At 36.8% G+C, this 26,835-nt stretch overlaps 1 protein-coding gene across 1 annotated transcript in view; it reads left to right on the top strand.

Moving 5' to 3' along the window:
- GRIA4 (glutamate ionotropic receptor AMPA type subunit 4) overlaps positions 1-26,835 on the top strand; it is a 220,797-nt gene that overhangs the window by 110,267 nt on the left and 83,695 nt on the right. The window contains 1 exon segment of the mRNA XM_032681175.1: positions 18,883-19,067. Within this exon segment, the coding sequence (XP_032537066.1) occupies positions 18,883-19,067 (185 nt within the window).

Raw genomic sequence — 26,835 nt, 5'->3', positions numbered from 1 at the left:
CCTTTTGTTGTTTTTCCTCAAAACATTAATGGAGGAGTAATTTATTTGGCAACAAGGTTTATTTTGAACCTGTATAAAATCTTACCACATTCAAGTCTGTATGCATTGCTAAGAGGAGAAAAAAATTGTATTTCTTCATCTCTAGTGTTTACAATAGGTATCATAATGGTTTCTTAAAAAGCAATATTGAAGATCTGACAGGCATGTGAAAGTATTTCTCATGCATGACTCACAACTTTCCCTACCCCCTAAATGTCATTATTAGTAAACATTCTAAAGAGTGGCAAATTACTGTTCGTAACTTATGATGTTCATTGATTTGTTGGAAACTACTGTTCTTCTCTCTGAGCTCCATATTTCTTCTTTCTTCTTCTTAAGTTTAAGGGTTTTTTTACATATTAAAGATTCTTCAAACAGCCCTGAGACAAGTGTCAGAGAAATTAGATTATCATACCTCTGGAGAATTGAATTTAGTTGGCTACCACTCTTCAAGGTGCTGTAGGATACGATTATCTCCTGAGATTTCATGCTCAGTTACGTTAAATAGCTTACGCATTTCCTAACACTTTTTAGTGGTTTTGTATTTCTAAGCACACTTACAAGATATAAGTAGTATGTACTTTGAAAAGGAGATTGTTGATGTTCATGTGCATAATGCTAATCATGATAAATAAAGGTTTTTTATTATTATCTAGAGCATGGGTTACATGAAAAACTGAAATATATATAAGGTGCAGAAGACTTTCAACCATGGCAATGCTTGTGGCTTCTCTTCAAGAAAGGGATTCTGAGAAGATCAGCTATGATGATCTTCACTATGCACAGCTCATGTCATAGGAGGGAAGAGGCTCTTCTGTAAATGAAATATTATTGTTTTTCATAGATATATTAGGAGAATAGAAGTAATCGAAGAAGTAAAACTTTTTAAGCTAAAGGACAGTGTTGAGTCAAACAGGAAGCAGTGTAGAAATGGGAAAAAAAGCGCAAATCTATAATGGAAATAAGAAAATTATTAAGCAAAAGTGGAAGAAGGTTGTGGAACAGTCATCACATGAACTTTGTGTAGAAAAGAATGTGACATACTTTTAAAAGTAAAGTGATAATTCTTGTCTTATGGTTAGATTTTGTTCAGATGTTTTGTCACATCTGAATGTGACAAATGAATTTTACTTTTAGTGTTTGAAAAAGGTAATAAGTTTTGTTCTAATATCATGTGCTTCATAGTACTGATAGTACAAAATAAGAACTTTTACTGTTTTACTTGCTGTAAACTTTCTTCCCCGTCCTAGGGTTTGAATTGTCTTTTGCAAATGTCACTGCCATTAGGAAAAATCAACATTATCTGAATAATCCAAGAAGACTCCACAATAAATAGAAAGTGATCTTGGTCAAATTCTCCATGAATATCTAGGATTTAGTTTCGTAAACTGAGGGTCAGTAATATTGCCTGTCTGGAAAGACCACTAAGGTAAAAGAAAGATCAGGCTGCTGAGAAGATAAAAAACAAGAAGTGGCACGGTTTTAGTTGTGTCTCACTGTCTGGAGTGGAGTTCTTCTGACTGTTCGGGTCAAGTAACTCCTCTCCTTTATTAGCTACACCTATCTTTGACAGAGCTTTTAGGAAATGAATTAGTTTCCTTTTGGATTTCATCACATGCCCAATACCTAACCAATATTTTCAGGAAGACCTTTTCTTCTCTTACTGTTCTTCTGGGGTGTTATGTTCTACTTGTCAGATTTAAAAAAAAAAAACCAAACCAAAAAACCAAAAACGGAGATTCTGACCTATCAGATGAACCAGACTCTTGAATAAAAAAAGATTGAACTGTTAGTTGGCAAAAACCGCTTTTAAAAGTATTTTCTGTCTTGCTGACTGTGTATTTTGCCTGTATTGCCATATAATGGACTGAATAACCCCAGTAGATTACTGGAAGCAATTTGGGTTTCATTGGGACTGTGTGTTAAAAAAAAATAGTCTGGATTTAGGTTAATTTTTTTCATCCATAGTGGGCACAGGATCCATATCCTACTGGGATAGTGATGGGTACAAAGACCTGCTTGTGGGGAAATGACAAAGACGATTCAGAAGGCATATGGGATTAGGCCCAGCTGCTTACTAATGTGTTTATCAGATTGCAAGCAAAAGTACCAGATGAAATTCTGTATTGAATTGTTAGAGATTAGGTGGGACCAAACAGCACAGAAAGGTTTAATTCCCATTTCCTAATTCAACATGTTTGAGTGTGGGCAAGGATAACAATAATGAATGCTCTAGAGAATTGGAGGAGGTTTTAAGTCAAGGAAGTATACTTGTGCCACATAATGAGGAACAGTCACCATTTTTATATGATTATCATCACTATCTTTGAACTTGATTACTTCAGTCCTTAGCTAATTCTTAATCTCAGCTTTGGAGCAGCTAGACACTTGGAGTAGCTTGGCACTCTGTTTTCTAAAAAATGAGGAAGAAGTGACTGAATGTGATTTTTGTCTTTAATGCTATTGCACAAAAATAGAATGTAGGGTTATTTCCCAAGCTATTGGACACTTCCCAACAATTTTTTACCTTTTGATGTCAATACATTACATTTGTAGATTAAGTCTTTGTTTTTGTTTCCTGGTAAATTTTCTTTTCCACTTTGTTAGCAAATCCAGACATTTTGCAAACTCAGAGAGTGCCAATCTAGTATAAAATTTAATTTTTAAGTGTATTCAGGAATCCCAAGTGATTGACAGTACTTTCTAAGTTCATTCTTTATAAGTCACACTTTATGAGTTCATCCCATGCAGGCAGTTGGTACTGCAAGTTGTATTATTTTGGAATTTGGCCTATGACATTTATAAGAACTATCGTTTGGACATGTCTGCTGCTGTTAGGCTTACTGTACAAAAGCAGATTCTCAGGAATCTTACCAGGACATAGATGGAAGTTCCCAGGGATGACATAGGCATTGGCACAGGCCTTCTTAATATAGGGAAGTTAGGTATTTTGCCCCATTTTAATTATATATCTTAGATACATCAAGTCAAAATATCTATAGCTGAGTTGTAAAACTTTAATTGTAATAAATCTACAGGACCAAAAAACCTGTGGAGTGCCAAAGACAGAGTGTAACAGATATGAAGAGTTATTTTAAAACAGTGTAGCTTTGAGATTTGAATATTACTGCATTGCAACATAAAGGCCTTTTCTGGTACCAGTTTTGAGTGGCACGAGACCACGTGTTCAGTTCCTCATGGGTTTCAGTTGACATGCAAGCCTGAAGTGTGCCTGGAGCAAGTACCAAACAGTGGAAGTTGCTTTTCGAACTGAATGGTGAAATATCAGTTTCCTGCAAGTTATCTCCCTGGTAAATATTTTGTGGTGTTTGTTAGCATGGTAGGTTGGGTTTCTTTAAAGTTTCTTTCCTAGCCAGCTATTAACTATCTTGGATATTAAGTGACTGACTTGGTTCCAGGGAGGAAAAGCGCTTTTGCTGTTGCAGTCCACTGAGTATGTCATACACCTCACCCTCCTAGTTCTCCTCAACTAGGAAGTAGCTAATACTGGCATACTGGCATGCTGATGATGAACTGTGAAAAATGTCATGAATTCTAAAGAGAAAAAGCTATGCTTATCTATGGTAGACATGTTTGGCCATGTTTTAAGTGTTCAGTTTGCAAATAAGGCATGTCATTTAAAAATCAAAATCTGTCACTTCATATCTTTTTGAAATGATCATCAAACATGTGCAGTAGCTTTTTAAACCATACTTTTGATGTGCCAAAACTATGCCATACATATTGTGACCACCCCAAAGTTGTGAAACTGCGTGTATATGAAAGATATATTACAGAACGTTGCACAGAACAGGTGAAAAAGTGAAAAGATCTATTTCTCGGAAAAAAGTTTATCAAGACAAGATTTAACATAAGGACAAAACATCAGTTCCAGTCCAGACTGTGATTTGTGATGTTTATTACCCAAATTCACCTATAACATTTAATATGCTTTGGGACAGGACAGCAGTTTTAGTGTATAGTACTAATCTAAAAAGAAGTGTTCCCTTCCTGCCTACCTTCCTTTCAGCTGTGAAGTTGTTGCTTGCGTACTGGGGTCTCATATATGTATCTGGTTCTTTTTTAGCTTTTACTTTACCTTCTTTTTGTCACTTACATTTTCACCTGGCACAGAATTAGTTGTTGTACAGTTAAAATTCAGTGAATGTATTAAATGAGGTTTGGAATTAAATGCTCTCAAATTTTAATTACATCAGATTTCAAATATTGGACCAACTTCTTCTCCCATGAGTGGTTCCAACTAAAGTCAATAAGAGTATTTTATGAGTTATGCAACAGGATTTTTCCTGCCTTTTATAAGAAACCCTAACACCCCCTCCAGTATTTCTCCAGTTCATATGCTGAGAAAATTCAAGTTAGAGTATGGACCATGTACTAACTTACCTGTTATGCTGGAAAAAAATGACAGAAGGGAAAATGCCAAGTAAATTATCTAAATAATTTGCTCCTAAACATATTTTGAAAGAAACAAATATTAATATAAATAAAAATATATATGTATTCAAATATATGTCTAATTTATATTTGTATATTTTTTATCATCTTATTTTAAAATTAATTACTGGATATCTGTGTGTAAGCAAGTTGTTTTATTTTCAGACTAATAAGTATGAAAAATGCTTTCAAAATATCTTGTTGACCCAATTAAAAATAAAAGTAGTAATAAACAACTTTCCTACCTCCAAGTCTATTTGGTTTCCATTGTCATCTTTTTCAAGACTTTTTCTGCCCACATACTTTGTACAGTACCTGGGACAATGAGGCCTTTGAGCACAACATTATGTATGACAATACAGTTATTCCTATCAATGTGCCTAAAATTTTAACCACATTCTTTACTGTACATTGTATTGTACAGGCCTATCTTATATTTCATGATAGTTGTAAAACCTTAAGGAAATATCTATCAAGTAATTACAACTCTTTTTCTTGCACAAATACATCCTAAATTAAGCCATTAAGTTTTTTTAAAGTGTTCATTTGGTGATGCACAAGTCAAGGTTTCATCATCAGTGGAATGTTAAATGTAAGTAAAATTGGTATAGTGTATTCTTCCATGAATTGATGTTTTATGTCTGCTTTGTTATATTAAGGAAAAATCTCTTTATGTCTGTCACAAACAACTGTGGAAGACACAATATGGTGCTTCAGAGTAGCTCCAGCCCATGGAATCAGCCTGGCCCCAAGACAGGTCATTGGAGGGGGGATGGACAGCACCACCACACATGTGAGGACTTTGCAAGTTTACACCGTCCTTCCAAGGTTATTTGGTGTAAATGTCCTGCAGCGTGTCAATATTGAGATTTTTGTCCTCCTATCATCTCCAGTGTTAACAGCTCAGCAGGGAAACTCCTGCTTCTGCTTATATCTGTGCAAATTGTCTCTTATGAAACCCTCTCATAAGGGATATAGGCAAATGTCCAGTTTCTGCAATGGTGATGTTTGTTTATTTGCAATTAATTAGCCTGAGATTTGGCTCAATGATTTGGAACCTGGCTTAGCAGGTAACATCAGCAAGAGGAATGAGGTCACCCTGTCTTTTGTACTTTGGGACATTGTACCACGTACATCCCAGCCTGGAGTCACAGCACAAAGCTGCCGTGTGAGTGTTCCTTTGGGGTGCCACTCAGCATAATTCAGTATTATGGGCTAAACACGTTGTACTTGAGGAATTCTGTTCAATTTTACAGCTGCAGCCTGGTCTCCTAGAGACCCTTAAGGATCCCCATCAAGGGAACCGGGTGTGCTGCCTACTCCCTTCCACTCTGCTTCCAGAGAAAATGCCCTCAAGTATTAATTGTGGCCCACTGATCTTTTTGGAATAATGTTTCAGTGCTCAGGTTGAAAAGGCTGGGCATCACTACTTTAAGCAGACTGGAAAATTCAAATCTACATTGTATCTCTTTAGGAAAATAAGACAGTTGAGAGAATTTCTAGTGTTTAAGATACTCTATTAAGTAATAAATTATCAGTCACATTGAAAAGGGCAGTGGAAGCAGAAGACAAAATACATAAAGAAGTATTAGTGGGCGGTAGGTTTTTTCCCAGTGCTTTTTGAGCAGTAAGCATAGAGAGTGTCGTTCCAGGCAGAAGTGTGTCAGAAAAATTAAATAACATTATATAATCAGATGGATTATCATCTCTTATAGCTTTTTCAGAAATAAATGTTAATTTCCAAATGCAGCAGTGGAAACCTCAAAAAAATTGGTGAAAGTGGGATTTTTCTGGTTTTGCACTAGTACAACTGAAATCAGACCCTATTTACAATCTTATTTTCAACTTAAAATCAAGTCTAAAATGCCAGACATATGTTCTAGATTTAAAAAGTATTTTAGATCTATTCAGCACTTACTGAATTCTCACTTCTCATCCCTCTCAGAAAATTCCTTTGTTGTGTCTTATTTTTCACCTCCTTAAGTTTTTGCAGCCAATTCCCACATCTTCTGCTGCTTTTTCAAATATTCCTTTATAAACTACTTAGCTAATGAAGAAAAAGATTGCAATAAGTTTCCCACCTCTCTGATAAATGTTCTTTGTACCATACTGCAGAGTAATTTTCTCTGTCTTTCTCTTCCTTGGTGAATATTTTAGCGTTGTTTTTATGCTGTGAGGCTGCTCCAGATGGAGAGGTTTAGACAAGATCACGCAGGACACTCTCAGTCCTAATGATCATGACACAGTGGACTTAGGGGCATGCAGTGACACATGCACAGTCCAATGCTTTCTCAGTGGGGGAAGGGGTATCTTGCTACCACTGCTCTCCTGGGTAACAGTTTTACAGATACCAAATTGTGCCTTTTGTTTCTATTTATGAAGATGCCCTAAATGGAAGTATTTTAGAAACATCCATTTTTATTAGGTACTGTTTCCATTTTTTGAAACCCTCATAATTTTTTCTTCTGGTGAGTCCAAGGCAGAAATGCTCATTCCTGTTCATTAAGACTTGGGATGTTACCAGAGTGTACTTTTCTGTGAATAAACAGCTGTTCAGGGGAAGAAAAATACCCAGTTCTAAAATGAACAAACTTCTTAAGATCATTTGCTTTCAAAACGGTCAGTGCAAGTACTATTGTATAATGAAACGTCACAGGCACTTAATTTTTATGGAGCAGTTATTGACTGGTCACTGTGTTCATTTTCAGACATTAATGCTAAGGTCAGTTAAAACTAACTAAGTCCAGATCAACATACTAAAAACTTCCCAAGATTTTAGTCACAACTTGCTGTCATGGTCTGTTTTCAGACAGGCCAATCACAGCTTTTAATGTCTGTATTCTTTTACCTGTTATCCTTTCATTATACCTTTCCCATTTTCATGTTTGCCACTAAGTGTCAGTTCCTACAGCTGAGGTTTAATTTGAATTGTTAAATATATTCATTCTACTGGAGCTTTGAACATGAGTTTATGATTACTTCTTGGCATATAGCTTTCCTCAGTGGGATGTAATAAATTAGTCTAATCATATGGTGAGTACTTACTTCATCCTGTGTTTGTTCCTGCTAGGAAGTGAAATTGTGTCTGTAATTGTATGCAAATCCCTTCACCAGAATAATCAAAGGAAGCCTATGTATAACTGCCCATCCTCCACAAGAGAAGCATAAAAGTAACCTTTAAGCTTTTAACTTTTTAAATTAAAAACTTTTAAGTCTACTTAAATGAAATGTTGTATCTTTATATGCAAAATGTAGATACAAAATAGAAAAATGAAATTAAAAGGCATGTGAGTAGCAGATATTTGGATAACATTGCTGGTTGCTTTTGGTCCTGCTTTTTAGATATGCACGATACTATGTTAATAGTGTTCATGGCATTGAACCTGAGAAATAGTAATATTGGGATTTTTCATTTTAAACATGGAGGAATTTCTTCTCCTCTGAAAATACATGAGGCAGATGATGGAAGGTTTTGTGAATTGCCTTCAGAAGGGCCTATTTCCTTCCACTGCCTGTAGAAGGATACTGGAGTAACTAGCTCAGAGTTAGCCAGCAAACTTTCAGTTGAGATAAATTCTCTTGTAAGTCTCTTACTTTGAGGTATGTTTTATATATTGTCCTCAAATCATTTTGATTTGCTTCTTTGACCTCTGTCAAATATCTTAACATTAATTTTTTAAATGTGGACACCAAAAAGAGATTTAGTCATGTAGGAATAGTCCAGTGTCCTCTATGAAGATCATATTATTCTCTTCCCTGTTTCTCTGTTTTTACTTGCAGGATTTGGTTCTTTTTAAGAAACTCAGATTCTAAGCATTTTTCAGGATTTAACTGAGAGTGATGTTTGCAGTCCATCAGATGAAGTGCCTGAGAGGTGCAAGATTATTCAACATCATAGAATCATAGAATCATTTCAGTCGGAAAACACTTTTAAGATCAAGTACAAACATTAACCCAGCACTGCTGTGCTCACCACCAAGCCCTGTACCCCGGTGCCACATCTACACGTCTTTCAGATACCTTCTGGGATAGTGACTCAACTGCTTCTCTGGGCAGTTCCAATGCTTGACAACCCTTTCCATGAAGAAATGTTTCCTAATATCTAATCTATCCCTACCTTGGTGCAACTTGGGGCCATTTCCTCCTGTTCTGTCACTTGTCACTTGGGAGAAGAGACCAACCCCCTCCTCGCTACAACCTCCTTTCAGGTAGTTGTAGGCAGCCAGAAGGTCTCCTCTGAGCCTCCTTTTTGCCAGCTCCCTCTGCTGCTCCTTATCAGACTTGTGCTCCAGACCCTTCATCCATTGCTCTTCTCTGGACAAACTCCAGCACCTCAAAGTCTTTCTTGTAGTGAGGGGCCCAAAACTGAATTTGAAGTGCAGTCTCACAAGTGTCAGGTACAAGGGAATGATCACTGTCATTACACTTCAATAAAAGCCACTATATGAAATTTTCAGCGTTTCACGAATTGCTGCTCCAGTCCAAAAAGAAATAGCCTCATCTTAATTCTGGTCTACATCAGAAGAGCAATTTTAGGAACTGGAAGAAAATCAAAGATATTTAGGCTTATTTCCAAATTGCTGGATGATTTTTGATGGGGGAGGCAATCAACTTTTAATAAATTTGTGGTCCATGTGTCAGTTTAAAAGAAACAATAAGACTTATTTCAGACTCAGTTCAAACAAACAGTACTCGTAATCGTAGCATCCAAATTTTAAGTCCTGTTTTCTCAGGATATGTAACATTTTTCTGAAAAAAGCTAAATACTTGAAATATCAAAATATCAAAATATCAAAAATATCTTAAAATTACTGAAATTTAAAATCAGAAATAGTGTGCCTGTGACCTACAAATAGAACTTACAGAAGGAGCAAAGTCTTATATTATTACCTGCTCTGTAGCCACCAGTAAATACAGACATTGCCACAAGTGCATAGAGATAGAATTAAGGTTGATGTCTTTATATCAATACTTATTAATGTGAATGCCTGTTACTTCAGTCTGAAGATTCTTCTTTCTTTTTTTCTCTCATGCATGTATTAGAAATGACACTGCTGATAGTGTCGGCATCAAGATGACATCAAGATCTTCGTTTAGTACCCACAGTCAGTTCTGTCCTAGGGCACAGGTATCTTACTGAGACAGATGCTTTGTGGGGAAAAGTAATATGTGACAATATAATTAAAGATGGCACCAATACTAGAATACATTAGGGTGCTGATAATTTTAAGATATATCAGCTCTTGAGAGCTTTATCTTGCAGCCTTAATATTCTATGATGTGTTTTTTGCAGATGTTATTTACACAAATGTCTATGTACATTTGTATATCATCACAGGGCTAACTAAATCCTATTAAACTGAGACTAGAGAGGTACATTTTTATATCATCACAGGGCTAACTAAATCCTATTAAACTGAGACTAGAGAGGTACATTGTTGGGAAGCTAGCAGTTTCTGGAAAATAGCTATACGTCAATGAAGATATTGTACAAGAAAGAAAATTTCTTACTAAGAAAGATAATTTCTTAACCTATAGTGTTACAGACTAGGTTTTTGTGAAATTAATAATTTTGTCTTTAAGGCGTTGCACTAAAGAAGAAAAGTTGAAGCTATAATGTATAAAAGCAAGGAACATTTACAACTAAGATGGTTATTTGTCAAATAAATAGTAGTAATGATAATAAAGAAAAAAGGTAATAAGTTAAATATTTGAACATACTGTATTTTCTTCCAAAATAAGTTCACTTTTTCCTGTTTTCTGCCCTATCATTAAAAATACTGATGCACATTAGCCCTAATGATAGTTCCAAGATGACATATCAGATACCTGGTTATTTAGAGAGACTTTGAAGCTGATTTGACAGAGAGCAGGCATAGCACAGGCTTTTTTATTTCCCCTCCCTGTTTTTCCACTTGTTGGCTTAATAGCTGGGGGTTTTTAGGTAATAGTTTGTGAAGTTCTGATAACACTGCAATTACATACAGTTTCTGATTTAGCATTCAGGGTTCTGTAGTAAGAATTTGCTAAAATTTGCTAAGAATGTGGCTTCCTCGTTGCTTGTAAACTACAGAGAAGCCAAAGTACTCTCGCCTGAGCCAGTTGTGGCATAACTAAAAATAGACAAATAAAAGCCAATAATATATAAAATGCTAACAAGGTACAAAAACTTGCTTTTGATGTAAATATGCTTGGATGTTTTCATCTCTGTGCATGCTTGTCATAAGAAAGATTATGGGAATTTGACATTATTTTGAAGGCATTTAGTGAAATGGTAAGGGTAATGGTATCTGGAAACTGTGAAAGCACAAACAAAACTATCAGACTGGCTTCAAAAACAGGGCTTTTCTTCAGTCCCTCTCAAATTCCCACTTAGCTCTATCACTTGGCACTTTGATGAGACTACCTTTGCAGTGTATTTTGTATGAAGGCTGCAGACTCTGAAATGCAAAGAAGGGAAAATCTTGCTGCTGAGTAGATGTAGCACAAATGGGACCTGACATAGCTTGAATCTTTGATCATTTCGCATTGTGGTGTAAGCCAAACCTCCTCCCATATGCTCCCTGAAAGCACATAACTTGGATGTCGTTGGTTCCCTTAAAACTTTTTTTTAAAAGAAGTCATGGTTGTTATATATTGACAGCATTTTCTTGTAGCTTTATGTTGTCCTCAGGAAAGAAAGATTATTAAATACTGCAGATGAAGTTGCATGGGTATCAATCTCTACAGGATTAAGGGAGAGAAGGGCAGAAAGTCTGACCATAAACCTAGAGCTTGGTTTGGAGGTGTGTTTCAACACCAAGAAAATATTCAATGTCACAGTTCTTAGGGAGGCAAGAAACATAAATCATAAAGGTAGTTTCCCTTATCATCAAGTATTCTGAAATATTTGAAGCAAAGATGCAATAGAGGAGATGGCTAAACTGGATCCGTTATTTCCTCAGTTTTGTTTCAGAACCATCTGTAATAAAATTGTTCTGATCATTGACAGTGTAGGTGGCTTAATTCACAACATACATCACAATAGATACATTTGAAAGTACACAGAATTTGGAAAGCTAAGTAAACCCAAACATGGATTTTTTAGTTTATGTGAGATAAAGTAATTCTCATTCTATTACAAACTAATGGGTTTTGTAGATATTGAAAAAAAATTGGTGTCTCATTCTAGTACAAGTTTTTACACAGCTTCCATGAAATTTTGCTAAATGAGTGTATTGAGTTTGCATGGCAAGGTTTTGGTAGCAGGGGGCTACAGGTCTGGCTTCTGTGAGAAGCTGCCAGAAGCTTCCCCCCGTCCAACAGAGCCAATGCCGGCCAGCTCCAAGATAAACCTGCCACAGATTAAAGCCAAAATCATCAGCGACAATGGCAGCACCTCATGCATAAAGTATTTAAGAAGGGAAAAAACCCTGTGCAACAGAGAGAGGAGTGAAATTATGTGAGAGAAACAGCCCTGCAGACACCAAGGTCAGTGAAGGAGGGAGAGGAGGTGCTCCAGGGTCCAGAGCTGATATTCCCCTGCAGCCCATGGAGGTCCACACTGGAGCAGATCATAGAATCATAGATGGTTTGGGTTGGAAGGCACCCTAAACATCATCTAATTCCAACACCCCTGCCATGCCACTAGACTAGGTTGCTCAGAGTCCCATCCAGCCTGGCCTCAAATGTCTGCAGGGGTGGGGAGTCCACAACTCCTCTGGGCAAGAATGGCCTTCTACAACCATATGGCTGATTGAAGAATGAAGAGGTGGAGGGAAGGTGTTTCAAGCCTTTTTTTTCCCCTTATTATTTTACTCTGATTTGATTGGCAATAAATTAAATTAATTTCCCTGAGTTGAGACTGTTTGGCCCGTGACAGTAACTGGTGATTGATCTCTCCCTGTCATTCTCTTGACCCACAAACCTTTCATCGTATTTTCCCTTACCCCATCCGGTTTAGGAGGGAGTGTGATAGAGCAGCCTTGTGGGCACCCAGCAGCCTGCCAAGGTAAACCCACAGCAATGAGCTAAAGAAATTTTGTCCTGATGAAATTTCTAGAAGATCTATAAAAAACTGGTCGCACTCAGAAAAAAGTATATCAGGTTCACTGTCAAATAAGGAGGTATTAAGTATTGATCTGTTCCAGGTTTTTTGTCTAATATATTTGTTAAGGATTTGTATGAGAAATATAAAATACATTTGTTAATCTTGCAGATGATAAAAATTTAAGAGAACTATGTGTACTCTGGAATAAATTTTTAAAAATCCTCTCATTTTCACCAATGCACTTCAGGAAAGACTTGGATCAATTGCAACATATCCAGAGGAAAGCAAGGAAAATTGTCCAGAATCTAGACTAAAACATTTTCCACAAGGAAAACCTGAAAGAGTCATGTTTCAGAAAATGCAGACAGAAAAGAAATGTAACAGCAGTGTTCAGTTACATAAAGGATTGCTTTAAAGAAGAGGGGAACAAACTGTTCTCCAGGCCTACTAGAGATAGGACGAGAATGAGTGGCATTAAATTATGCCAGGGGAGACTTAGGTTAGACTTTAGGAAGCATCTCCTAATGATAAGAATTATTAAGCAATGAATAAATTACCTAGGATGTTACAGAATCCTCTTTAGAGATTTTTAAGGACAAAGAAAGATATCTGTCTAGAATGTTTTAAATATAATTCATATGTCCTGGGGGATGGAGGAATAGAGAGGAATAGATGGAATTATTTCTTGAGTTCCCTGTCATTTTCCAATCGATGTATAATTTCTATGAATTAAACACAAGAAGGACTCAGAACACACCTGTAGTTCTAGCTTTCACTCTGTCATCTGAATTGACCTGTTTTTATGTACTTTTTGTTGAATGTTCTGGCTCCAGCTGAAAATGCAGAGAGAATTGGGGGTGCAAATGAGTTAGTTATCATATGATAAAATTTAAATGACAGAGCTTATAAGTCTTACTGATTGTGTTTGAGTTCTGGAAGCTGTATGCTCACCAAAAATTTGAAACAAAACTATATGTTAATAAAAAGGTATTAATCACAAAGAGGAAAACTAAAATACATTTAGAGTTTGAGTGGTTCTAGTTATTGTTGGAATGTACAGTCATGAATCACTCATACTGTAAATTTCTTTTATGGTTTTCATCGCTGTGATGTCTGGATTCATCTCGACACAATTTGGCTAGATAAGCGGTAGGTTACACTAAGCCTCAGGTCTAGTCTCCTTCAGTATTCATTGAAGAAAGAGAAAAGTACCTCTTAGATAGACAGATAGATACCTCAGACCAAAAAATTGCCTTTTTTTAATGGGATACATATCTCTCCTTTGAAATCTTGGGTGATTAACTTAGGCAACTACTCCATAGCTAGAGCTAAGCAACATTAATCCAATCCTGACTATCAAGTATATTGACTTATCCTTACCAAATGACTCGATCGTTTATTCTTCACTTCTGTGGTATGTTGGATTTATAAAAAATTTAGTTCTTCTACTCATCCTGATATGAATTCTTGTAGCTGGAAGTAGCTTTCCTAAAGTAGCTCCAGCAGTATCTGGGGCTTTGGGGATCACAGCTAATCTTGGGAATGGGATCTATTCCTGTTTGAAAATTAATTGGACCAGAAAGAGAAGTAAATGAATTTGCATTTCAGTAACGTGCAGTATGTGATGACCATCTTTGGAAAAGACCTATCTTCATCAGAGATGTCTTCCGTTCCTGGTGCCATAACAAATGTATTGCATATGCGGCTTCCAACCATATTAACCTTTTAACTTGATGATTCAGTATTGTCAGCCTGCTAGCCAGAGCAAAATACAGTCATAATATGTAAATATTGCATCCTCTTCATTGTAAAAAATTAATAATAAGTAACTGTGCAAAAATTTCAAAATGAGAATTATTGTTGGGGGCACTTCTGTTTGGAGCAACTAGCAACTTTGCTTTCTATCTCCTGGCAAGACCATCAGGAATGTGCTTAGAGGGTTGGGGAAATGTTTTCCGAGCGTGAAAAGGCAGCTGAAAGATGAAAATTATTGAAATTTAATTATATCATGTAATCGACCACTGACATATTTTCTGGTCAAAGCAAGCAAGGAAGGGAAAAACAAAAAAACAAAAAAACAAACCAAACAAACAAATTTAAATGTAAATAAATGAACATAAATGATTGACTGCTGAAATGAAATTGGATAAGGTAAAGCCTAGCTAGTATAGCAGAGAACAAATAAAAAACCCTGAAAGGCAACTGAAGTTTTAAAATCAAAAATATTACTCATGATTTCAGCTACTTGGGTGGAGGAAGGTTGTGTATAGGCTCCAATTATGTCACTGTTGCAGTGAGTAGGAAGAATCCTGAACTACAAAATTGCTCATTTTACACACTTCGACCTCCAGAAGATACCTGACTTTGAAGAAGTACCAATCTCACTCTGAACAGATACAGCACCAGGTGCGCATCTGGTATTATTTTTGTTTGGCTGCTGTATTTTGTGATGAAAAAATGCCTATGGAGCGTGGAATGAGGGAATAAGGCTTAAAGATTTTTTTTCTAAGGTATTTAGCTGTAGTATCAACCTGAATATGTAGGTTTTTTGCAGTAGGCGTCTCCAACTCTGATTTTATATTAAATAAATGAAGTGACTTCTCCTTTTCATGCCTGGGTTTTTTTCCAAACATTATGATTGTGTGCTTTTTTTTAGGGGGGGGCGGGGAAAGCAGTATGTTAGATCATCACAGTTTCACCTGACCAGAGAACAGAAGAGCAAGGAGAGAAGGGATCAGGAAAATAGAATCTTTGTAGGCTTGCCCTGTCTCTGTCTTGGCTCCAGTATATTGAGGTGAAATTGGTATTACTGATCCTTAAGCAGTTGTTAGTAGTATCTACATTTAAGCAATGACCTACAAAAAGCAGTTTGCAGACTTCTCAACCCAGGTGATTTGAGGAAAATTCCCCAGAATCTAGTCACACAAAGGGGAAAAAAGAAGCCATTCTTGCATATAATGTCCTTCCATTTGGGAAGGGCTTCACTTTCCAGGCAGTTGTATTGGTGTTTTGTGTTCATAGATTTGATAATTAAAAAAAGGAAAAAATGAACAAATTCCATGAAGGACCAGGACCTTGTTGACACAGATTTCCAGGCTTCAACAAATTATGCTTGGGCACAGCCATTTGATTTTTTTCGTAAATGAGCTATCTGCATTTCAAAGTTGAATTAGTTGATGATAAAGGGTTACTATAAAAATTTGTAAGAACTTAGCTTACTTTTATGTATTGACATAGTCCTAAACATTTTTTTAAATAATGTTGTTTTGAAAAGCATGGATTGTGCAGCTCAGATGATATGAGTTAGCCTAGGGCTTTTTTAGTTGGCTTTTATGCAATAAATAGTATTCCACAATACATGGGACAGATGTATTACCAAAAATGAATCATTCATCTGTCTGTAGCATAACTGAGAATAAACAGCAGATAACTAGAAAATAAATACCTTTTAGATGACAGCTGTAATATTCATGTCTGCTGTCTTTACTTGGGAAACATATTTCTAAAGATTAAGAATTTTGTCTGAATGGAAATGCAGCATTCTGTTTCTGAGTATTATACCAGGTTAGTTTCAGGGGGATCTGCCTTATAAAATGCTTGCAGTAACTAATTTTTTTTCCCTGTCAGCTGTAGCCAATTATTTTGGACAAATAAGCATTCTCCACAGCATGTCTAATTGTTATGCCAACTGAGCCTGTGAATACCTTTATTCATTCTGTGTAAACTCCATCGTTGTCAGTCTGTTATATTAAAAATTGTTCCTGCACAATGAATAGATGACCATACTACTGATTACTTGTGTAGGGATTCTGTACTCTTCTGATGGAGAATATTGCACCACATCCACTTACTACTGTTTAGCTGTGCTATGCTATACGTGAAAACCCTTATCTAAGTGCCAGCTACTAACAAGAAGCTACAGAAGCTTCAAATGCATGAATGAAGGCAGTTGCTAATGAAATGTGGCAAGTCAAACCTTGATCCAAGGTAGAAGAAAAGGTTTCCTATGTGTTTGTCTGATATTTGTCATGCTTTATGCTGGGATAAATTACCGGTTTGATCAAAACACATCTTAGTAAAGTTGTCCAAGTGAAATAAGAAAGGAAGGAGGGGATATCAATTGCTGTTTCAAACACTATTCATTCTGAATCAAAGAAAATGTTAATTAGTGTCAGGAAGCTGAATTAAGTAAATGTTGACTGCCTTTGTAGCAAAGATCAAATCAAAGTTACCGTGTAAGTGAAGCAGGAACTTCTGTAACATTGGAATGGTTTTAATGTATGTCTGTACATGGAAATGAATAGAAAACAAAGCAAGAAATACAACATTTGGGAAAGAACCTCGACCTGATTTGGAAAGATAATTACAGGCAAAAAGGAAACTGAATATAGCAACAGGAAAAGCAGAATAATTATGTAGCAATTAACAGGAAAGCTGTATAGTTCTTTGAAAAAAAAACAGTCATTGGGTTAAAAATATATACTGAATACAGAAATGTTTTAATACTCAATACATCAAGTATTTGAATTCATTTCCTGAGATAAAATACTGTTTCATAAAATAAATGTCTCATTTATGAGATAAAATATGTTCTGCATTTTATGTATTTATTATAATTTATTTGTATTTTTATCTAAAATGTGTGGTCTTAATTGGATGACAAAAACATAATAAATGTTCTTTTTGAGTGCTGGTGCATAATGCCATAATGATGAGAAAATACAGATTTTAAGTTAATATTTCAAAGACTGAAAATATCACAGGATCCAATAGAAAAATAGCTACTCCTAGATTTGCAAGAGAATTTGTTTCTCATGTGTCCTGAAATCTTCATATTCTGATAAAACTGTTGTTAACTTATTACTTGACTGGAGGCAAACTCAGATTTCAGTTACGTTGTAGGTCTTCTGATATTATTTTGCAACTGCACACTAGAAAGTGCTCTTTCTGAAATGTAACTTACGAAGATTCCTCTTGAAATCTGTGAGACTATGTCACAGTTCTTTTACAGGGAATCTGTCATGCAGTGGCATTTTCAAGTGCATTAAAATGACATCTGGGAGTCACTGCACTCATGCATGGGACCCTCTTGTTGAAGAGGGAAAGAGGCTACCACTGAGTAGCCACATCACTAAAGAAAATTTTTAAGAGGTGAAATCTTTTGTTTAAAGCTAGTGGAAAAAAATTCTGCCAGATAATGAGTAAAAAGCCACAATACTTTTTGTTGTGATTCTAGACAGGGGAACCTTCTCTGAATTGTGTCATTTGTATGAACATATTATTGGGAAACATATCTGTCCTTCTGTCCTTTTTGTCTTTTTCAAACATTAACTTGCATCTGAGGTGTACAATCTTCATTGCTTTAAACAAGTTACTCTGGATAAAAGATGGAATAATATATGCTTCCTGCTTGAGGGATTGGTTGAGCAAGTCAGTACGGGGCTTGCAAGCTGTCTTAAGTTATGTCATAAGCTCCTCTGCTGCCTCTGTGCTGCACATCCCCAGTGAGGGAAAAAAAAAACAAAAACAAAAACAAGAGATGGAAGAAGGTGAAGGGCTGGTGGGCCAAGATACCCTGAGACTGAAGGCAGAGAGCCTACCCTGTAGGTTCAGGTGGTGACCCCTGACAGGACACTGCCTTTCTGTTCTGTGAATGGGCTCAAGGACGACAAAGGGGGCAACAAATAGTGCTAATGATAAAGAGTAATAGTCCTGCCATTAGTAACAGTTAATGCTTCCATGGTGCCCTTCATTCATTAACCTCTAATTGCTTTGCATACATTGATTCAAACTGCATAGAATCTCTGAAACAGATCAATATGATTTCTATTCATATGTCTATACTGGCATATATATGTATAATTAAATGAAACAAAGAATTGTTACTAAGAAGCATTAAAAACTGCTTGGATTAAATGTTCTTAAAAGAAAAAAAAAAAAGCAAAACATTTGAATGCTTTTGTGGTATGCAAATACTTCCACTGGATGAGTAGGCTCAGATTTTTTCTTTGCTGTGCTGTGAAATGCCCAGATACAGAAACTGTACAAAACCAATCTGAGAAGCTGAATGCTTGACTGAAAGACTTTTGTGTTTATAAATCATACGAAGATTATACATAATGGTGTTAGTCACTCCCAGCATTCTGATCACATCAGTTGTAAACTTTGTTAATTGCATACTGTGTGCATTAAACTGTGTTAATTGCATCATGGCTAGCAGCAAAGGTAGGGATACATATATTCTTTTATTCCCTTCTCTATAAGAGAAAATATTAAGAGACATAATATTGATTAAGGAAAATTTCTGTTCAAAAAATGCAATGATTGTGTTACTAGTGTATCTTATCCTTTTCTTTTAGGTTATTCAATACTTCAAGCTATTATGGAAAAAGCAGGACAAAATAGCTGGCAAGTCAGTGCTATCTGTGTGGAGAATTTTAATGATGCCAGCTACAGGCGGCTTTTAGAAGATCTGGACCGAAGGCAAGAAAAGAAATTTGTAATAGACTGTGAGATAGAGAGGCTTCAGAATCTCTTAGAACAGGTAATACCTGGTTTTAATGTCACTGTAAGCACATTACTGAAACTCCATATGAGACACCGCTGTGCATAACATTTCGTTTATTTTCTCAGTGGAAATTAAATTGATCATTCTTTCTTTTTTGTTTTTCTTCATGGGCCTATATTTGTATGTCTACTTGCCTGCTCCATTTTCTTTTCATATTTAATACTTGTCTTAGGAGCCAGCATGTCAGTGCAGTGAGCCCTTCCTTTTCCCACTCTGGATGTCTGTGGGCAAAGGGTGCCACAAATCAGGGTAGCTGCATATTTGGCCCCGCTTCCCAGCACCTCCATGACCGATACATTTTGCATCAGAGTCATAGGGCTGGTGGAACAACATAGTGTTGCTGAATTGCCAAGATGCTATCAGTCTGTACCTTCATGGGGGTAAAGCTCAATTTTGTTAGAGGGAGAAAAAAGCTTGATTAAATTCTGTATTCTTTCTGTTTGCCAAATAACATCGGTTGCGTATTTCTAGCCATAACATGCTTTAAAATTATTGTTACAAATATTTAAACCGATAGTTTTATTACCTTAGCAGAGTATTTAGGAACATGAAGAGCGGTAGAATAAAGGTGCTATTGAAGTGGGAAGGGAGGTCAGGTTCTTCCATCATGGAAAGCTGCTATGAGATAAAGAAAATACTGGGCCAGAGAGACTGGCTTGCACTGGATTGTATCTATACCAGTGTGCAAAGTGAATATCAAACCCTGCCACTCAGATGCAGCAAATCTATCTCTATATAGTGTTTATGTATAAGCTCTTCCTTGAATGATGGAAAAATAATGTAGTGCTTTGAAAGGAAAATTTTGTCAAATGACAGGAAAACAACTTATGGTTAACTATCTGCTTCTCAATTGATCCCAGATATTACATTGCTGTGGTGCAAGTTCACCATTCAGTACATACTGCTGCTGCAGGAATTGAAGGGAATGAATGCCATCTACTGGTGCTGGACCTTCCGCCACCACGCTGCCACTCTTGGCTAGTGCATTAGAGAATTTTGAAGATTTTTTAGCAAAAACATTCATGATGCATCTGCCTCTGAAGTTACTGAAAAATAAAATGTCATTTTCAATACAGAAATTCATAAAATAGTACTCATTGACATATATACACATCAATTTTTTTTTCACTGGCAAAAGGTAAAGAGGGAAAATGAGAATTAATAGCGTGGCTGATATGACAATAACTTTTTCTATGACTGTTGCGAAGAGAAGAACAGACAATACCATATTGCTACAGACATTCATTTGGCCATTATATTGTTTTATATTCTGAACATCATTATATTTTGACACATACTTTCTATAGCTTATAATTAAATCCTCCCTGAGTTCATCCTATATTATAGTTAAACAGAACACTCATGTGAGGGTCTTCTAAAATACATTCAGAAAAACGGTTTCTCTCTCAGCTCTGTGTGTGTGTACATGATGTACTTGATTTCTTTCACATGGCATGCAAATGTGACATAAAAAAAGTATGTTCTATTGCCATAAGTCTTGAAGTACACCCACCATCCTGTGTAGGTGTATCTACTAATTATCCTCTCCGTTTCAAAGGAAAATGAAATCATTGAGTATATGTTTGGATGTTACTGATCTCACGTGTACATTTTATTTGCACCTAGAAGCTGCTAGTCATTTTCCTTCTAGATTGGCACCTGCATAGTCAGTTCATATAGGTCTAGATTTTGCATGCCTAAGATAGGGAGTTAATGCAGGCATGCTAAGTCATAAAAATCAAGTGCATGGCTTGACTGAATCAGAATTTGTCTCACGCCTCTACAGGGTAAGCCTGAAAGCTAGTTGAGTCCTCTTTTAATTAACTGCACAGGGAGGGTTGGGGGTAGGAGTTAACACCTAATATGCAACATACTTATATCACTTTTAGGAAGTGATTTATTTGGGGTGGGATAAATTTTACCTAGGAAATAACCTTTTTTGTACTTGCATTTATTTGTGCCTAAGTGTAAAACCTTTGCCCTTAAATCTGTGCTAATGAAGTGAAAGAAATTGGCTTGTGGACTTGTGGACTTTTTCTTTTCTCAGTAGTGACTGCTCATATATATATTCTATGTATTATAAATATTATATATATGTATATATTTTAATTTTTTTAACATGACCTAATTAAATTGGAATTCATGTATCATGTGAATTCCCTTCTTCCCCACTGTGCCTGGAGATTCCCTCCATCCTTCCAAAGGACAGTCACTGTACAAGCAGGAATCACATTGTAGCCAAGCTAGACAAACTATGCAGAAGAGCTGCAGCTTTACTGTCCATTGTGAAGGTCCTGTTCTTCCTAGAAAGGCTGTCCTACAAGTGGGCCTGGAGTGCTGGTTTGGGGCTCCAATATGACCTTCAAAGACCAAGTGCTGGTTTAAGGTTGGGCAGTCAGAAGCAGTTTCAGACACAAAAGCATTTAGTTTGCCAAAACCAGAAATGAAGCAAAAATGAACTAGCCTGATGTAGAAAATGCAAAATATCGGATATCAGCCATTGATTTTTTTCCCTTTGCATGAAGGCTTTAGTAACCTGTAGCAGACAGGGAAGGTGGCTTCACAGATGGACTAAAAGTTGGAATGTTCTTCCCTACATACACAGAGGAATTGATTAAGTTCAGTGAGTCTAATTAACTCAACTTCTTTCCTGCCTAGTTTTCCTGTAATTGAGAGCCTAAGTTGTGACTATACTGTAATACTTTGCAATGTACAAGTAAATGTTCTGCAGAACATTTAGGAAAAGTAATTAAATCTCAGTAATGAGACTGTAACTCAAAGTGCTTTGCCCTTAAATCTATGCTAATGAAGGGAGGGAAACTGGCTTCTGGGCTTGTGAGTTTCTTCTCAAGTGACTGCCCATGTATATACGCACTCACACTTCTCATGGCTGTGTACCTCAGGCGATGAAGACTGGAGACTTTTCACTTGCTGGATCAAGAAGTTCATGTGCTCCTTCCCTGACCGTACTGGGGGCCCAGTTATTTGACCTGATGTCTTCTCCTCTCTGTCCGCTTCAGCTGCCCAGTTGAGAAAATCAGCACCTTGCTGTTTCCTGACTTCTTGTGCAACTTTAATGTCACCACTTCCTGTCTCTTTTTGTCTCCTATATTTTTCTTAGTTCATTATCTTTTCTCATTTATTTTCTCCTCTCTGTGTGCCCTGGTGTGTATAGAAGCTGCCTCCACACTCTGTACCTGAGATCTGTCTTCAGAGAAAACTTCTCTCCTGGAACCCAATGATGTATCTGCATTCCAGACTCCCCTCCCCGCTCCCCCCTCAGTGCACAACCCAGCTTATACGTTTTCATTATGCAATCTTTGTTTTAGATTTTATGTTGCTATGGTGAGACTGATGTTTTGGGCAGGGCCAAGACTGTATTTCTTTTTGTGGTGAACTATAGAGAAATGGGAGTTTCATTTTCCAATTTCAATTTTAGGGAGGTACAGTAGGGCTGGCATTACATTAAATCCAGGAGATGTATTCAGGCTGCACACAAATATTTGTACCTGATTTGCTTGGATTGCACCATCCCGTCTTAGTCTCAGCAAAGGTTTTGAATCTTACTTCTCGAGGATATGCCAGGATATGCATGGTTTTCTTACTAAAGCTATGCTCCATTACTTTGGTCATGCTCACTCACACAAGACTATACAGTCTCCTGTAGCAACTGGAGATATCTGGGGGGTTACTGGAAACATTTTGCTTGGTTCTGGTATTAGTGCTAGTTGGCTAGTTGGCACTAGCACTAATCCCTGTTTAAACAGCTCAAATCCCTGTTTAAATGCAACTCTGGAACAAGACATTCATTTCTGCACTGGTCAGAGTTATTGTTTTGATTCATCAGTAAGACAGAGAGTGTCTTCAGCCTGTCTGAGTCAGCAGTTCTCCACCTACTTTCAAGAATCTACTCTAACTTAAGCATACCAGGATAATTTTAGCTCCTTTTTATCCATTATTCTCAGGGTGGTAAAAGAACACCCTACCTCCTTAACATCTTACAACAGCCCTACCCAGGAAAACCTTTTTGTTACCTGGGAGTGAAACTCCTTTACACTCCGCTGGCAGACCTTATCATCCTGCAATTCCAGGCTCCAAAAGGCAGCACACAATCATCAAGACTTTTGCCAAAAGTGTTTTCTTTACTTGCCTATTTTAAGTGATATACACATGACTTGTCTTTGGGAAGAGCAAGCATGCCCTGACCCATTATGAAGCTTTCTGCATAGCTTCCAGAAGGTGTGTTTCCATTTTGGAGAAAGCACTTCTATACTTAACAGTTACAGACAACTTTTGATACTTAACAGAATGTTTTCTAGAACCTTGTAAGTGATCTCACCAAATCTGATTAAGGGTGTCCCCAGTTTACTTACCTGGCCTTTTGTTTCATCTGTTCAGACACAGCCATAATAAAAAATGTGCTACAAGTTTTTAATTCAAAAAGTAAACTATAGTAGCCCTTTATTTCTATTGCATAAGTGAGTGGAAGCAGAGATGAAGTTCAGTTTTCCTGAAGGCATAAAATTAGGAATTGTTTTTACCATTACCTTTGCAGTTTACTGGGACAAGATAGAAAAAGGGAGTTAAAACAAAGACAGTAAGATAAAATGACATCTCCAGAGTTTTATGCAACAGTTATTGCTTATATAGCAGAATACATTTCTAGTGATTCATATTCTTTCAAGGACCGTTATGTCCTTGTTTATCAACATCCCTTTTTTTCATCATGCTTTCAGCAGGTGGTCTTTTAAAAGCACAAAAATATTCTGTTTGAATCACAGGATGCAAGTCAGTGAGAGACATAGAAAATTCTCTGCTTCTGTGTTTGTTCTTTCCAAGTTGTGTTTCTAAAGTGCTCCCCTCAATTTAATACAAAGAACTTTCTGTTTAAGAAAAACAAATGTTTAAAACCCGTAGTAACATGATTTCCATTTCCTTCCAACTAATCCACTAACACCAGCAGCAAACTGTACAGCATCTGAATTATCCAGGCCAAAGTAGTCATTTGCTACATATGGCACAGTATGTGTGTTTCTCTCACTTTTCATTGGGAGTTTTGCTTATTTTCTTACTCCTTCTTTTATTTTTTTTTCTTCCTGCATTTCCAAATAGTGTATGTTTTTGCTTATTCACCAAAAGTCACAAGTCAAGTCAGCCTAGGGCTGAAGGGTGTGTCTACTAAAATTAGAAAATCATTACTTCAAACTGTGTTTACTAAATATCTATCTGAAATACAGAATCCATATTTCAAAATAGATATACTGACAAAAGAAATGTACCCCTTTGGTTTATGTGGGTTTATTTTTCTCCTAGACCACCACTTCCACAAGCACCATAAATTCTTTCTTCCCAGAAGTGTACTGAGCAAGAAAGAAATAGCAATTCCTATGGCTAATCACGAAATACGTCGAAGTCATCAATACCCATGTGCTGACTAGCAGCTCTCAGACAGGAGGTGTAGTGTCCAGGTGCTTCCTATGCTTTTGGTGGCCAAAACATATGGGTCTGTTTTCTACCCAGCAACCAGTATTAATAAGGACTGTGCAGACTTAATGTCTTAGACAATGTCTTAGAGGCATTGTCCTCCTTTCAAATATAGCTGAAATTGCCAAATGTTTTTAAAAATGGGTAGACAGACCCACAGAGAGCTCAGTAGCACAAAAGGGATTTCCTTAGGAAAGATGACTTAAAATGTGTAGCAATGTATAGCAAAACACACATTTAAGGAAATGTCATGTCGCTGTCTCCTAAGTTGTACTTGCATTTAGTTATTTGGGATAGTTTGCTTTCAGTAAATACATGTCATAGATTTATTTCATTATTTCTTTGTTTGCTGTTTTGCAAGCAATACTGAAGTGTAATAAGACAATGAAACTGTGGTCAGATTTGGAGAATATCACAGAAAATAATTTTGAATAATTCAGTTAAAACATATTTTATTTTTTTCAACTATTTGTTCATTTTACTTCTTCAGACACTAATAACACTTATTACTGGAGAAGCAGACTGTCATTTGCTCAACCATCGCTGATCTAACAGCTGTTTCTTTCAGTTTGTGCAATGCTCAGAAATGTATTCAGGTGTACAAAACAGTCAATACTCCAAATAGATTTGATAATAAAGCTGAAAAGTGTAAGAAGCATTTAGATCATGACGGATAATGTTATTAACTATAAATACTTAGCCCTTTTCTTTTAGTCTTTCAATATTTTTTCTTTTTGTTGTTAATCTATATGAAAAGAGCATGTAAAATTATGTAAGGAAGCTTTCAAAAGCATGAAGTGTTGAAATTGGAAGTAGAAAGTTTTGTTCCCCCATTTCTTTTTCTGCCAGAATTCTCATTGTCAGCACGTATTAAGCACTGCAGAGCAAATAAGATACCAGAAAAAAAGGAGCTGGATTCTTAGAGCTCTGAGATTTGTTTTTAGACAGATTTTGGAATGAGTTTTGAAATTCAGGCTGTGAAGTGCTGACATGAACAGTTTGATTCTAAAAACAAAATAACAGAATTGGGATTGGAAGTCACCTCTGAAGGTTATCTAGACATTCTCGCTGCTTGAGGGGGCAAGATCAGGTTATTCATTCAGTCAAATTTTGAATGCTTCCAAGGATGGAGATCACACAACCACTTTATTCCCTCCTTCAGTACTCGACTATCTCATATTAAAAAATAAACTCCTCATAACTAGCTGGAATTTCTTGTGTTGCAACCTTTATCCTTTGCCTTTTGTCCTATTCCTCCCATCCAGGAAGAATCAGGTACCCTCTTCCCTACACCATCCCATTGGGTATTTTTACATATTGCTAAGATCTGCCTCAGATCTTTCTTCTACAGTGTGCTCTCTCAGCTTCTCCTCACATGACAGATGCTTCAGTCATCTTTGTGGCACTTCTGTGGGCATGCTTCAGTATGTCTATGTCTCTCTTGTACTGGGGAGCCTGGCACTGAACACAGCACTGAAGGTGGGCCTCACTGGAGCTGAGCAGAGAGGAAGGATCAGCTCCCTCGACCAGCTGGCAGTGCAGTCCAAGAGGCTGTTGGCTTCCTTTGCCATGAGGGTGCATGAACAATTTGTGGTAAAGTCATTTACCAGAACCTCAAGAGCTTTCCTGCAAAGCCTGTTCCTATCCAGTGTGTACCGAGCCTGTCATGCTGTGTTTGTTGAGTCAGGTTGAGAGCCAGGCCATGAAATAAGGCACAGATGTACACAGATTCCCAGTCCTTTGATTCCCAGTACTCTGTTTTCACACCTGTAGGCTGCTCTTGAGATAGAAATACCTTATGAGTGAGTGAACTGTGTATCATCTTGTATTGAATCTTGCAAACCTGTAATGTGCTTGCATCAGAAACAGCTAGAAGGAATACCAGGGTGATCAGACCAACCTCTGTGATACATTATGTGGCCACATCTAAAAAAATCCTTCACTAAGCCAGGCAGCATGCTTCTCCAACATTTTGGTTCCTCATTCTCTGCTACTAAGTATTTCTTCCTTATTTCCAATAACCCTTTTACCAGAAATTTAGTTTAATTGTGTCTCCATAATGCGTAGCTCAGCAGAGCAAACTGGAAACACAAGCTAAGTGTAATTGCATTTGCCTAGGACCTTCATGTTTACTTCTTTCTGAAAGAGAATGTTGGTACTCCTAATTTCTGTTTTCTCAGGCTTTTCATATGCAGTAACATTTACATTTACAGTGTTTGTTTCTATATTCATACACACAGATATGTGCATAAATATATCC

Source organism: Chiroxiphia lanceolata, chromosome 2, assembly GCF_009829145.1.
Source record: "Chiroxiphia lanceolata isolate bChiLan1 chromosome 2, bChiLan1.pri, whole genome shotgun sequence".
In the NCBI taxonomy this organism is placed as follows: Eukaryota; Metazoa; Chordata; class Aves; order Passeriformes; family Pipridae; genus Chiroxiphia; species Chiroxiphia lanceolata.
This window is presented reverse-complemented; position numbering and strand designations above follow the sequence as displayed.